Source organism: Vombatus ursinus, unplaced genomic scaffold (genome assembly GCF_900497805.2).
Source record: "Vombatus ursinus unplaced genomic scaffold, bare-nosed wombat genome assembly UNPS02011613.1, whole genome shotgun sequence".
NCBI lineage: Eukaryota > Metazoa > Chordata > Mammalia > Diprotodontia > Vombatidae > Vombatus > Vombatus ursinus.
The window spans coordinates 3,092,543-3,108,464 of NW_020951391.1; the positions used below are offsets into that span (position 1 = coordinate 3,092,543).

Below are 15,922 nucleotides of genomic sequence, written 5' to 3' on the forward strand. Positions count from 1 at the left end.
CATATTGAAATGGCACTTGGATGTTTCCAAGGCACTTTCCTCACAACAACCCAATGGAGTATGTAACCATCTGTGCCACCTCAGACATATCACTTTGTTTCTCCTCAGTTTCCTCATTTGTAAGATGAGGGAGTTAGATTATATGTTGTTTTTTTTTTAAGTTTTATTTTTGTCTTTTGTGTTTACATCATAGTGATTTTCTCTTAACTGTTCTCTCATCCCCACTGAACCCTTCCTTGTGTACCCTTTAGCTTCAGGTCCTCCCAGGATTCTGAGTTCACATGGACACGAATCTGAATCTAGGGGCTGACGCCCAAGAACTTCATTTTCTCTGTCTGGTTCAAGGTGCCCACATGAGAGTAAAGCTTTTGGAAATTGCCTGAGTCAAGCAAGGGTATATGTAACTCATGTCTAGTTTTCCCCATGTGTGGATAACAGGATCCCTTACAAAGGCATTCAAAGCACAAATGGGTATCAGATATGAAAAAAGTATTTCATCCTCTTCAGAAAATGCATAAGATGCAAAGAACTTACAGGTGTCCTTGAATAATACAGAAACAAAAGGCACTCCAGAGCTCTTTAGGTTCCTCCAGAACAAAAAGACATTTGGGGGAGAATGCTGAAAAAAATACTCTCCATCTCCCTTAGACATGTGGTGCCTGAAAACCTTGTGTCATTAGCAGGGTTGGCATGGCCCAGATCTCCCTTTCTCACCCACTCCCTCCACCCTAGTATGGCTTTAGTCCTTTAGGTACAGTGCAATCCTGTGATAAGGATACTCTTCCTTCCCTAATTGGGGAGTGGTTAAGGACATTTCCTATTAAGGAGCCAGTACACTAAAGATTGAATTTGGAATTTCTTGGTCTTTTGGGACCTTTCAAGCACTATTGTAGGGTGGGGGTGGGGGTGGGGAGGGCAGGTTATTGGGAAAAGTTTCCCCCAGAGGTGGGGTTTGAGCTGAAGCCAGGGTGGCCAGGAGGTAGAAATGAGGAGAGCATGCCAAGCATTCGGGACAGCCAGAGAAAACGTGGAGCTTGGAGATGGAGTATAGCTGGATGGAAGAGTACATGGAGGGGAATAAAAAGCCTGGAAAGGTGGGAAGGACTTTAAATGCCAAACAGAGGATTTTATACACCCTGTCCCAAAGATCTTAGTGAGGGTTTAAACTGGAGCTTAAATTCGATCCTGGAGGTAGTAGGGAGCCATGAGAATTTATTGAATGGGAATGGGGTCACATAGCCAGTATGTCCCCTTCAGAAGGAGGATTTGAACCCAGGTTTTCGGGCTCCAAAGCCAGTTCTCTAGCCATTACACATATATCCTCGGCTGGAGGATAATGGATTGATAGTTGGTGGAATCATCATACATACACCCAAAATGTTGAGTGGATAAATGTCAGCCTGGAAGGTGGTTTCATCAGGAGCATGCCCCACCACAGAGTTCTGTCCTTGGTTCTGTTTTGTCTAACACTCTCATCAACAACTTGAAGACATGCTTATTAAATTTACAGATGATATTGAACTAAATGGAAATATGTAATAAACCACATGAATATGTAATAAATTAAGTGATAGAATCAAGGATCCAAAAGGCTCCCAGGAGGCTGCATTGCCTTCCCCCCACACCCCCAAGGTTACTTTGTAAGTATGTATGTGCACACACACCCATATTGTGTCCCCTTTCAGGGCGTAAGCTACTTGCGGCCAGTGTCTATTTTCTGTCTTTGTATCCCTGTGCCCCTGGCACTATGCCTAGCACATGGATGCTTAAAGTATGTTTGTTTATTCGATGGGCCAAACCCACTAAGATGAAATTTAATAGTGTTAAGTAAGAATTTTGCATAAAGGTAAAAAAATCATTTGCACAAATACAGGATGAAGACCTGTCTAAGTGGTATGCTGTATGAAGCTGGCTGCAGGCTCAATATTTCAAGTGTGGTACAGTTGCCCAAAAAGCTAATTCATTCTTAAGGCTGCCTGCAACACTTTAGAACATTTTAGAGATTACAAAACATTTTCCTCACTACCCTCAGTGCAAGTATTGACTCAATTTTATAAGTGAGGAAACTGAGGCTCAGAGATACTTGCTGACAGGCACCTAGCAAATGGAAAATCTGGAGTTCAAATGCAGTATTCATTCCACTATAGAAGCACAGTGCCTGGGACAAGGGCAGTGATGGGGAAGAGAATTAACACTGATAGAGTACATACTATATGCCAGGCATTGTGCCAAGCACTTCACAAGTATTATCTCATTTGATCCTCACAACAAGTCTGGGAGGTAGATGCTGTTATTTTCTCCATTTTACAGCTGAAGAAACTGAAACAAACTGAGGTTAAATGACTTGCTCAGGGTCACACAGCCAGTGTTTGAGGCTAGATTTGAACTCAGGCCTGTCCTGACGCCAGGCCCTCTGCTTTATCCACTGTGCCACCCCGGTGCCTCACTGTACAGTCATGGTTCTATTGTACTCTTCCCCATCCAGACCACACTGGAATACTGGTCAGTTCTGCACATGCCAAATTTAAGGAGGGGCACTGTCAAGCTAGAGTATGTCCAGAGGACGCTGACCAGGATTCAAATTTTTGTGATGCAAGAGTTTGGGAAAATGGAAATACTTAACCTGGAAAACATACTTATGCGATATGAGGGTTGGGGAACATAAACAATTTTCTTTAAATATTTGGAGGAATGTCACAAGGAAAAATGAGAATTTTCTGATAATAGGATGGGTTGCCTCATGAAGTAATGACAGCAGACTAGTACTAGGTGGCGCTGTGGACAGTGCTAGATGTGGAGTCGGGAAGACCCGAGTGCAAAGCCAACCTCAGAAACCTGTTGGGCTGAAAAAAGCATACCTTGTCTCTACTCCTCCCTCTTCTTGCTTGCAAAAGGCCTGAGAGATGCCTTTCTATGCTGAACCTGTCTCCTAGGCTGTCTTTCTACTTGTTGGGGACCTTCCTGCCTACAAGGAAGAGACATCTTCCCTCCCTCCCTCTTTCCTTCCTTCCTTTCTTCTTTTCTCCCATCCTTCCTTCCTTCCCAAAGTAAATAGTGAGATATTTGAGAAAATAATGTGGAATATCAAGTCTTTGCAAATGATGGTTAGATTTTCTTGACAACATTTCCTTCCCCATGCAACAGAAATTCAGACAACTCACACCAAATTTTACTATCAAAAATTGTAAGTGGACAATACAGAAGGTTAAGTTATGGCTACTTTTCTGTTCTAGGAGAGAACTGAAAACTACCAAATGCAGTGAATGAGGTAATAAGGACTTTATTTTTTAAAGTTTAGGAAATACTCAACATTTTTATTTCATTCAGTCAACTGCTAAAGAATAAGTAAATTTGAGACAATGGGTAGAAATCTTTAAAATGATATGCAGAAGAAAATGAAAATTAGGAGAAACTGTTGACATAAATAAAAGAGTTTAAGGAGATAGCTATAAACATCAAAAGGGTTTTTCTATTGAGCAAATTGCTGGTTTGTTCTTTAATTTTCTAAGTTGGTTAGAGATTAGGATAGTCACAAAGTAAATAGTGAGATATTTGAGAAAATAACATGTTTTCTTTAGCACAGACACTTTTTTCTATAAAGTTACTCTTGATGCTAGCACTGATATTAGTCTCTGCAGAATAGTAAGCAGATCAAATAACTGTGTTATAAATAACCTACTTAGGACAATATACTTGTGTACAAACTTGAACGTTTTTAAGTTTTTAGAGAATTTCATTTTTAGTCAATTAGCTTTAAGAGACAAATGATAATGTAGTTAACCCAATTTTAATCCAAAAGTAATTGATACACAAAGATACCATATTTCAAAGTAAAGGTTTATTTTATTATCTCTTTCCATGATTATTTTCCTCTTCCCTTTCTAACTTAAACACACGATTTCAAAATTGTGTACAACTTATTAACCTCAGTATTTTCCAGACAACTATGAGATTTTTTTCGACAAGCTGATTTCACTGATTAATTTTACTCCAAATTTTTGTCAAATAAGAAAACTGCATTTACAGGAAATCATATTACCACACAAATTTACAGCATAACCTCTCCAACTTCTTATTATCTAGGCCTTTTAAAATCTTATTCCTTTCCTTTCAAAAACTAAGTTTCAGCATAGATTACTCTTATCAAGTCATTAGCATATACACAGGTGGTTGTGAAAATTCACTGTCAAGTCCAACATTATTTCAAGGGTGAAAAGTTTTCCATTTCAGAAAGCATTTCTACACCTTATCTGATCTCTACATCTAAAGAGCAGCAATATTTAAATTATTTTAAAAGCCCCTAAGAAACAGTATTGGAAAGTTACTGAATACATATATGTACATAATTTAAATTATATGACAGCAATGTTTCCTTAGTACATTTTAGTTGAAAGTGTATATAAGATTCCTCAAGCATAAAATTTCATTCGTCCTTCATAAAAGAGACTTTATCCTTGGGTTTGCTCAACATCTTTATATCGTCCAACAGCTTTCTGGGTGTCAAAATATGAGTAGATCCTGGTGAGAAAAAAAAGGAATCATCTTTAAGAAACCAGCAGTTATCCTTTCAGCTGCCTTTTCAAAGTTATTCTGAGACTTCTATCTCAGGCCCAAAAGAATCCTGGATAATTTAACAATTATAAATTCTCTATATCCTACCCTTCTAAATTTGCCTCTATCGTAATGTAAAAAAAAAAAAAATCATCTTTCTTCCAAGGATTGCTAATAATCATCAATGTAAATGTTGCCCCCTCCTGGGTCGTGGACTATCTCATTCCATGTGGTACTATTTCCTGAAGAGCAAAGACTGTCCTGACTGACAGTCATGTCCTAACAGAACAAAGGACCTCAACGTTGGAGGGCCAGGCCTGAAAATCATTTTGTGGGGGCAATGGGATTCAGTCACTACCACAACTGTCTCATCTGTGCACTGCAGTACAGAGCATGTACCCCAAGATCTGTCAGTATGGTGAAGCCTAGCCTAACACAGAAGGCAGTGAGGCTTCCCTACTATTCCATTACTTCTTTTCGGAGGGGTACTCAGTTAAATTACTTAAACCAAATTTTACTCAATTTATATCAGTAGTAGGTCCACAGCCTCAAATAAGATTTCCAAAGTATGTAGCATCAATTCCATGATTTGCTGGATAACAATTTGCTTATGTGGCCAAAATGACTTCTTACTATCATGGATAATAAAATGGATACACAGTCAATGGAAAAAGACAAAACCAAACCTGGAATGTTTTCAAGGTCAAAAACAGGAGAAACTGGCACTTAGGTGGAGTAGTGGATCCAGTGCTAGACCTGAAGTCAGGACTAAGTTCAAATCCTGACTCAGACATTAACTGTGTTACTGTGGGCAAAGCACTTAATATCTCTGTGCCTCAGTTTCTAATCCTCACTATGAGTTGGCTGGACTTGATGGCCTCCAAAGACCCTTCCAACTCTTAATCAATGATCCTATCAACTACCTACAATTCAAGAAAATCCACAGCCAGGATTTCACTAAGTGTCCCAAACAAGATACATTTCAAACCAATTTCTGTTTTTCTATAATAGTAACTCACTTAAAAGAAAAAAGTCTCACCAATAAAAACTTCACAAGATTTGTGTGCCTGAGAAACTTCATAAGCACAGCGCATCTCAGAATATGTAATTCCTCCTATCACAAAGACAATCAGCTTTGAGCCATTCTTTCGATCTTCTAAGTAATTAGTTCTGGGTTTCTGACGAGCGCTAAAAGAAAAAACAAAGCTGTATTGTAGTTCCAAAGCTATTCTGCTTTACACATTTCAAGGCCTAGTATACACTCACATATTATACCAATTATCCATTATTTTGTCGAAAATAAGTGTGTTATAGATAACCTACTTAGAAAGATGAGGAATTAAAGCTACAGTTTTTTCTAGGTCACTAGAACTCACATCTCCTCATCTAACAACAAAGGCCTAGATATGACGCTTATAAAATGTGCAGACGGCAGGAAGCCGGGAAGGAGAGAGCACACACTGGGTAACGGTTTGGATCCAATATCGTGCCAGGCTACAAGGATAGGTCGAGTTTAATAAGATGAAATTTAATAGGAATAAATACAAAATACTGCACTTGAGCTAAAAAAACAAATCAACTTACAAGAAAAGAGGAAGGAAGGCAGTCAGATGACACTTTCTGTGGCAAATATCTCAGACGTTTAATGGACTATCTGCTTAGTGTGAAAAAAGAGTGAGCTCTAGCAGGCTGCATTAAGAAGGGAGCACTGCCCAGAAGAAGGGAGGCCATGGCTTGTGGTGCTCTGCCTGCGTCAGGCATTCAGAATGTTGTTTTTAGCTCTGGGAGCTACATTTTAGGAAGGACATTGATACAGTGGAGTTTGTATACAGGACAGAAAACAATCTAACAAAGGGATTGCAGACTGTGCCATATCACTATCGGTTAAAGGACCTGGGATCTTTAGCCTGGAGTTGGGACAGGATAATTACCATCTAGTCTTAAAGGGGCTGTCCTATGGAAGAAAGAGGAGACTTACTCTATTTGGTCCTAAAAAGCAAAATGTAAACAATTAACAGAATTCTCAGAAAGGGAGTTTTCAGCAATTTCCTAAAAATTAGAGCTATCCCCAAATGCGGAAAAGTGATGGCAAGTTTTCCTGTACATGAAGGCTTTAAGAAGAGGCCGGGGGGGGGGGGGGGGGCAGCTAGGTGGCGCAGTGGATAAAGCACTGGCCCTGAAGTCAGGAGGACCTGAGTTCAAATCTGGGCTCAGACTAAACACCTGACAGTTACTAGTTGTGTGACCCTGGGCAAGTCACTTAACCCCAATTGCCTTAAAAAAAAAAAAAGGGACCAGGGGACTGTTGAGGGTATAGGCTGGATAATGGGTGGATTCTGACGATTTTTCTAAATCTTGGATTCTATGACTCAGAAAGTTTCATCTTTGTCCCTCTCAGTTTGAACAACTTACTTAAATCTCTGTGTGCCTCAGATCTTTTGCCTATAAAACCAGACAACTTTAACCTATGAGGGATAACTAATTTAGTGGTAATGGTCTGGAGGGCACAGTCATAAGGCAGATGGTGAGACCTGGCTATCTTTAGGGTGTAGTGACAGGGCAGAGGGTAAGCCCTAAGGACCTTCAGGCCTTGCCATTCACTCTGCAGCTGTGTACCTTCCTATGTACACATAAAAACATGGGACCCTTAAAAGTGGGGACTGTCTCCCATTTCTATTTGTATCCCCAGGACTTAGCATGATGCCTAGCATATAGTAAATATTTAATAAAGCCTTTCTCTTTCATTCATTCCTTTTTGTTGGGTTTCCTTAGGAGGAAAGCATCATATAAATTTTAAACTGGCAGCTAGGTGGTGAAGTGGATGACGTATTGGACTTGAAGGCCTGAGTTCTAATCCAATTTCAGACAATAACTAGCAGTGAGACTCTGGGCAAGTCTCAGTTTCAGTTCCCTCATGAACTGTTGTTTTCCTTTGTCCTTCGTTTTCAAAGAGAAGCAATGACACCACGTAGTGATGTCTTGACTTGCACATGAATTGGATTTAAGTGAGGCAGAGTTGCACAAAGTCATCAGCCTTACTCTCTCTGCCAGAGTCATCAAAGTCCAGTGGCAAAACAAAAGTCAAACAGTTGGTGATGGCCCAGGATGCAGTGGATGACCTTGGCGTCTTTTATGTCTGACCAAGCTCTAACTGCTCCACAGCACCTGCTTAAGCCATCTCCATAGTCATTGAAACAAACTGCTCTCATCTGCCCATTCTACCAGGGGATGTCTTCACATGCTTGGGACAGACATACCCTAACTCACCCATGGATCTGAGGCCTGTTGTCATGGCCACAACCCAGTAAACTGTCTCGGCAGATGGCCTAAACCTCATCTGTAAAATGAGGGTATAAAATAGCACCTACCTCACAGAGCTGTTGTTATGAGCATCAAATAGTAAAACATCTGTGAAGCACTTTGCAGACTTTAAAGCACTACATGAAAGCTAGCTGGCTATTTTCAACAATACATTTTTCAAGGCTTTCAAGATGGGGGTGGATTTATCCCTTACTGATCTTAAGATAATGACGTAGAAGGGACTGGATTTATAGAAGAGATTATTGAATTGGAAAGGAGGTTGGATAAAAGAGCTTCTAAGGTCATTTCTAATAACAATGCTTTGTGATCAATTTTTTCCAATTTGGGGATCTAATCTTTAATATCATAATGCTAATTCTACCTGCCACCCTAAAGTACTGGGGGAGGAAAATAAAGAGCAGAAACAGATTCTGAAAAGGACAAACAAGAAACTGAATTCAACTTTGTTTTTATACAAAAGAAGCAAAAAACATATCACCATGGTCGTTACTTTATAAGAAAAAGCAGATAATGTACATGGTAACAATCACTTTTCATTTTTAAAAATGATTTTTCTATAACCAATGACACACTGGAAAGCAACCTCACAGAAGGCAGGGCTTATACTCTCTGATTGAGAGTTAAGTTCCTCAAAACAAAACAGCTAAAAAATTTTTCATCAAATAAAATTTTAGATTACTGAAAATGATCCATTTGAACATTATTTGTAGTGGTTCCTTTTAAAGGAATACTGCATATTAAAAAGTGGCCTAATGCAACAGGACCCTAAATCATCAGAGTTCTTTTAAAGTGCATTTTTGGACATTTCCTTTTTGCTTCTGCATCTGCACAGTCTGTTTACCTCACAGCTCCTGAGCCATTCCACACTGCAGGGCACTGAGAACAACATGGCCATTCCTTTGACTCTAGCCTGTTATCAATGGCATCCTGTGGAGAAAAAAGTTAATATCATTAAGAATTTCAAACAAGCTCTCATATTTCCCTTCAGAAACAATCCTATTGTTACAAATATCACTGTGGAGCACAACTGGTTTTATAAACTCACCATGAAGTGATTCTAGGTGTGCCTCAGCTGGGCCAAGAGGTTGATAAACATTAAAGGCAAAGGGGATGGTGAGAAAACTGGTAGACAATACTGTAAAAGGATTGGCTGAAAGAATCTGGAGTGCTTAGCCTGGAGAAGCAAAGACGTAGCAGAAACACTAAAGCTGGCCCAATATTTGAAAGGTTGTCACATGAAGAGGAATGAGATTGGTTTTGGGCAGGCCCCAGAGAGCAGAAGTTTGAGCAATGGATCAAAGCTGCAGAAGTGTGTGGATTTTGGATGCACACAAGGAAAAACTTTCCAACAATTATCCAAAAGTATGATGTGCTGTCTTATGAAGTAATGAGCTCTCTCCCTCCCCACTCTCCCTACCCCATCACTAGATATTAGAGATGTCAAGAGATTTATATTAAGGCAGAAGATGGACTGGATGATTTCTGAAATCCCAACCCCTGAAATTCTGTGAATGAGGTACCAAATGAGACAGAAGGGAATAGAGAGAATAAGCAGAAGGCGCTGGTGAGGGAAAATGACAGTTCATCTTCTGAGACTCAGAGGGAATGCAAAGAAACTGGGTAAAGTCACAGAGGTTTTGAGGTAAAGAGCAAGAGAAATGAGTGAGCTCAGCATGGACATTTTACAGGATTAAGTGCATCATCTTTTACTGACTTTCTTATTTATCTGTGGTTATTATATATCTCTCTCCTCAAATCCCCAACTTCTCTCTCTCTCTCTTTTTTTTTGGTGAGGCAATTAGGGTCAAGTAACTTGCCAAGGTCACACAGCTAGTAAGTGTTAAGTGGCTGAGGCTGGATTTGAACTCAGGTCCTCCTGACTCCAAAGCCAGAGCTCTATTCACTGTGTCACCTCGCTACCCCCAACTTCTCTCTTATTAGACGATTCTGCCTCCTACTTGACAAGAAAGTTCAAGGCCATCCAAAATGAACTCCTTCAAACCTTCCCCAATCACACCTCAAAAACTTTATTTTTATCTATTTTTTTTTATCTTCTTTCCCTCATATGCAGTGGAACTCCAAGAGCAAGTGGCCCCTCCTCCTTGTTTAATCTAACTCCTCCAGTCAGGTCTTTGATCTGATTCCTTTCCTTTTCTGGGACCACCCTGTGTGAAAACTTATCTTTCCTTCCTGCCCCTCGCTGCAACTTCTCCTTTACCTTTTTCCTCTGCCTGGCTTCAACCCTTCTGCCCATGGCTTTTTGTGTTAAAGACAAAACAGAAACCCAACAACAACCAAAACTTTTGATTGCCATCCCCTCAGGTTATCATTCTCTTTCTTTTCCCTCTTCACCACAGTTTCTAGAAATTTAAAGCTATAGTTGCTGTCATCACTTACCACCCATGAATTCATAGTATAATAGACTTATAGTTGGAAGGACCTTAAAAGTCATCTAATTCAACCACTGATTTTTTTCGTAGAAGAGGAAACTGAGGCCCAAAGAGATTAAGGGGCTTGCCAAAGGCCTTCTTGTAGTAAGTAGGAGAGCCGGGATTCAAACCCAAGTCTTCTGACTCTAAATCCTGAACTCTTCCCATATTTAAACCCTTGAAATTTGACTTGGTTCTTCCTTCTCAACTGAAATTACTTCTAACAAAATCACAATGACCTCCCACCACACAAGACAGTTTACCTCTCTGTAGGATTTAATGCCAATGATCACCCATTCTTGCCTGACCCTCTCCCCTCTCATGGCTTCTGTGAGTCCTCAGCCCTCTTCTCCTTTCTCTACACTTTCTCACTTAACAATGTTATCCACTTATCATCTCTATGCCACCAACTCCCAAATCTATATTTCTTCTCCTAATCGTACTAACAGAGTGTCACTATTTACCAGCTACATAGATCTGAGGGGAAGAAGCTAGTTTCTATCACTAGCAACACATGATCAATCATCAAGAATAGGACTATGACCTTACTAAAGGTACCATGTATCTTTTGGAAGCTGAATTTTCCTGGGGAAATATTCTTAGGTGGAGGAGTGTCTGCTATTATCAGATCTTTGATTACTGAGCAGAGATGTCTGAGGGGACCAGGTTCCTAGTAGCTCATATTTACATACAGATTTAAATCTTACATAATAGTCAGGGTTCTACTGGGGAACATTTTCCATGGGAAAATAGAGTTGGAGAACATATATCCAGGCACCTTTCTCTCTAAAAGTTCAAAATTACAATGAATATTTTAAACACCAAATTAAATAGCTTTAAATTTGATACATTATTTTCCATTAATATATAAAAGGTTTTTTTTTCAGATAATGGCATAAATTTATACCACAGGTCTCCAAAAAATAAACAACAACAACAAAAAACCCCAACCATTTCTAAGGAGGCCTCCTTCAATTCCCAAAATATACTTGCCCTATACCTGGGCAAGAATGACTCCCTCGAGAACTGCAGAAATTTCTAGGGTCTGAGTTACGCCTTTGTATGTAGAAGCAATATCTAGTAGGGTTTCTGTCATAGAGGCTGGGCTAGTTTTTCCCCTAAAAGGTAGCAGACCTGTCTCTAAAGACTCGACTGGCTGACAGGGCTAAAGCTCAAGCCATGAAAGTGGCTTCCTGGTTGCCTAGGACATAAAAAGGACGGCCAAGGAAGCCTGGGTGCCACTCAGACTTGTCAGAGATTTCACTTCCATGGGAGTCACCACATCCATCTGACCCCACATACTCTGCTGACCAGATACATTTCTATCTGAATCAGTGCTGAATGTCCTTTTCATGCTTTTCTACACCGTTAGATGGTCTATATGTTTCTTATTTTGCTTCAGTTCCAAACCTGAACCACAAGACTGGCCTGGGTCAGGCCTAGCCTACAGCATCATGCTGACAATAAACATAAAGAGGACTAAGTGTGACCCACAGAAGGGCACTTCCAAGTGAAAGGACTTGTTATATTACCTCCATCACATCTTTGATAAGAGGTGTCCATCGAGAGAGCTGAAAGGTTTCTTCTCCAGAGCGATCCTTTCTCAATGGTTTGCCCTGTTGAGACTAGTAGAAAAAGGAGAAAATTTTAAATCTCAGGAATTTTGAGTGATACTCTCCTGATCTATCTTTCCAAAATGAATATGTTAATTTGCAGCAGATACTGTGTTGCAATTCTATCTTATAATTGTATATAATTCATTCAATAAACTTTTATTAAGTGTCAGGCATTGCGCTGTGTTTTACTATTACTATGTCATTTGATCCTCACAACAACACTGGGTGGTAGGAGCTATTATTATCCCCAATCTACAGATGGGAAAATTGAAGCCAACAGAGGTTAAGTGACTTAAATGACATAGCTAGTAAGTGTCTGAAGCCAGATTTGAATTCAGGTCTTCCTGACTCCAAGCCTCAAGCCACATTCATTGTGTCACCTAGCTGCCATATCCTGTTTAAAGCTTATACAAAGCATTTGATACTCAAATACTAAGTTGAATTTGTATAAAAAATACACATGCAAACACTATTCTCACAACCACTACTTCAGAATACAATGGGATGTCAGAAGGAATCATCCTGTTCCTAATGTGATTAATTACAGCTTACAGAACATTTCAAATTCTTCTTAAAGCAGGAATAATGGATAACTTCTTTTAGTTTCTGCCATTATTGCTATAAGATATCATTCTTGGGATAATACACTAATCCCAATTCAAGGCAGTTGACAATTCATATTTCACTCTCAATTATTTATTCAGTTTATATGAATACTGTAGGAAACAGCCTGGGGTTAAGTCACACTAATGCTACACACTGTATCTTTTAGGCTATATTTTGATCATGATGTGTTGTGCTCTGAGGGCTAGTGATGGCCTGCATTCCTTTAAATAGGATCTACGCTTGAGGGTTACTAATAGTATTTCAAAACAGAAGGGGTATATTATCTACAACACTTGATTAACAAGATTTTATAAGTAAGAAAATTTTCAGGCTAATTTAAGATTAACCAGAAAATCTTTGTTGAAGATCTAATTAACTGTGTTTGACTTTGAGCAGGCAACTTGCCTCTGGGGTTCTGTTTCCTCATTTGTGGAATGAAAAGGCTGGACTACCTGACTTCCTTTAACTCCAAGATTCAGTGATTCTGTAAAGGAGGCAGAACAGGTATCTCACTTCAACTCCAGAGATCTTAATTTCCTCCAATGAAAAACAAGGGGGCTGGACTATGGCCTCTGAGATCTGGCTTTTCCAGCTCCATCTGCTCTCTGTGGCTCACTTTATAGATGAAAAGACCTGAGGTTCTGGGACATTAAGTAATTCACCCAGAGTTATGCTGTTAACCAGTGACAGAGCTGGGAATATAGCTTGGGCTTTCTGACCAGGGCTTTTCCAACTGTTCTTGGCTGCTTCTTATGTAGACATTAATCTCAGCCCAATATTATAAATAAGGAAATTGAGGCCCAGAGAAATTAAGTGACTGGTTCCAAGCCAAAAGCTAGTTGGTAGTGCTGGAAGCCAAATTCTCCAAAGCCAGTTCCTTTTCCACTATAACCACATATTTTGTGCTTTAATGTTGAAAGTCTTACAAAACTTACAAAACAGAACACTTGCTTCTGTCATTCATTTAAAGTGTCCTAGGACTTTGAAGCTGAAAGGGAACTTAGATATCATTTACTCTCTCTCATTTTATAGATGAGGAAAATGACCCCAGAGAAGAAATTTGCTTAATTTCAAAGTATAAACACCAGGATTCACACTTAGACATTCTGACTCCAAATCTAATATTCTTTAAATGACACTCCCTGCCATGACACCTCCAATTACCCTGACAGAGTAGGTAGGAGAATCCCTGGGCTTGTAAAAGCCTCTGATAAAGTTTGTCAGAAAGACTGCCCAGCATCAGCCATCCAGGTATGCAATCTCTGCCTTGCCTGGTCTCATAGGTATTTTTTCCTCACTAGAGCAATGGGCACAGTCCCCAGGGCCCCTCTGCCTGACAGAGTAGGATGAATAGTATCTAGAAATCGGGGGCCCAGGCTGAAGTCCCATGCATGTAAGTGAGCCTTGCCTGGCAGCCACTCCACTTCTGTGGGCTTTAGTGTTTCCAACTGCAAAACAGAGACAATGCTTCATTCAGTAAATGTTTATCTAAGATAAAGTGCAGTGGATTTTGATGGAAAGAGTGCAGATTTACTAAACAACCCACTATGTTGTTTATAAAAATTTGAATCTCTAAAGAAAAAAAAGCAGAGACTCAATTTCAGAACCAGTCAATAAACATATCATTAGAAAGATAGCTTCTGTGAACAAATATTAAAAGGATAACAAAAAATATAAAATAACAACAAAAGCCATACATCATAAACCCCCTGGGAAATTACAATTACTGTAAAAATTAGGGGAAAATAACCAAGTGACCAAGTTTAAGAATTATGTTAACCATCAGAACACGTAACAGATTAAAACAAACAGTACATATTTAGTACATACATGCACAATATATATAAAATGTACTATTTCTTACTTGAGGGACAATAGGAACACCCAGGTAACTCCAGTTACAGATCATGTCACTGTCATTTTCTATCTTTACATTCTGGACCAATTTGTCCAAATTTTCTTGTGTAGTTCCTTGCAGAAAAGAAAATTATGAATGAAGTCTAATTTCCAATTATTCCTTTTTATCTACCTACAAACATGTTGAGGTCTTTCAAATTCTAAAAAAAAGTATCCTCCTTACCTTTCTAGCTCACCCAACTAACCCTTTCTCTCTCATCCCCTTCATTACCAAACTTTAAAAACAAACAAAACCTCAAACTAGGAGTACCTGATGCTTCCAGTTCTTCCACTCCTTGCCCCACTTAAGATATGCTTCTGAAGGTCACCAATGACCTAATGTCAAATCCAATGGTCTTATTCCAAGACTAATATTTCCTGATCTCACTGCTACCCTTATATTGATGACCACTTTCTGCTTATGAATACACTTTCAGATTCTAACTTCTGAGACTTGACACTCTCCTAGTTCTCCCACCTCTCTCCAGCCTTCTTCTGTCTCCTTTGCTAGCTCATCCTAACTCCTTAAGGAGAACAGCCTCTTATCTTCCCTCTGATCATGACTGCACCTTTCTCAGTCTCCTTTGCTAGATCTTCTTCCAGCTCATGTCCTCTAACTAAAGGTGTCCCTCAGGTTTCTGACCTGGGCCCTCTTCTCTTCTCCCTCTCTACTATTTCTCCTGGTGATCTCATTAGCATCCATGGATTCAATTACTGTCTCTATGCTTGACGATTCTTAAATCTACTTATCCAACCCTAACCTCTCTGACGACCTCAAGGCTCCCATTTCCAACTCCCTACTGGGTATCTCGAACTGGGTCTTGAACTCAAAATGTCTAAAACTGAACTCAGAACTTTTTTTACCCCAAATTCTCCCTCTTCCTCACTTCCCTATTACTGTTGAGGGTACCACCAGCCTCTCAGTTAGCAAGGCTCACAATCTCTTTGACATACACCCCTTACATCCAATCTCTTGTCAAGTCCCATCTATTTCACCTTTGTAACACCCCCCTACAATGCAGATCAACAATAGTTCTGCAACTCATTGTTACAGAGAGTTACCTGAGCATTGAAATTGTTGTATGATTTGCCAGGGTCACTTATTCAATAAACTCCAGTGGCTTCCTATTTCTTTGAGAATCAATTCACTTTTAAAGTCCTTTGTACTTTGCCCTAATGTTTTTCCAACCTCGCTATACCTTGCTCCCATCCTGTACTTTACAAGCTGGTCAAACTGACCTTCTCTTTGTTCCTCACACAAGACACTCCATCTCTCATTTGCCTGCCTTTGCACAGACCTGGGATGTGGTTTCTCCTCATCTAGGCCTCATCAAATCCTTCTCTTCCTTCAAGGTGAAGCTCAAGTACCACTTTCTACATGAAACCTTTCCTGATCTCCACAACTTACAGTGCCCTCCCTCTCAAATTACCCTGTATTGAACTAACAGGTACTTATATTTATTCTCTTTATATTTGTTGTTGTATAATCATACATATTTTATC

General features: G+C 39.6%; 1 protein-coding gene across 1 annotated transcript in view; it reads right to left on the reverse strand.

The window, feature by feature from the left end:
* Positions 1 to 3,816: 3,816 nt before the first annotated feature.
* Positions 3,817 to 15,922, reverse strand: part of STXBP3 (syntaxin binding protein 3) — a 58,316-nt gene continuing 46,210 nt past the window's right edge. The window contains exons 15-19 of the mRNA XM_027856761.1: positions 14,388 to 14,494; positions 11,834 to 11,926; positions 8,714 to 8,799; positions 5,591 to 5,739; positions 3,817 to 4,518 (exon numbers count right to left, since the gene is read on the reverse strand). Of these exons, the coding sequence (XP_027712562.1) occupies positions 4,424 to 4,518; positions 5,591 to 5,739; positions 8,714 to 8,799; positions 11,834 to 11,926; positions 14,388 to 14,494 (530 nt within the window). The 3' untranslated portion in view covers positions 3,817 to 4,423. The remainder of the gene's footprint in view (positions 4,519 to 5,590; positions 5,740 to 8,713; positions 8,800 to 11,833; positions 11,927 to 14,387; positions 14,495 to 15,922) is intronic.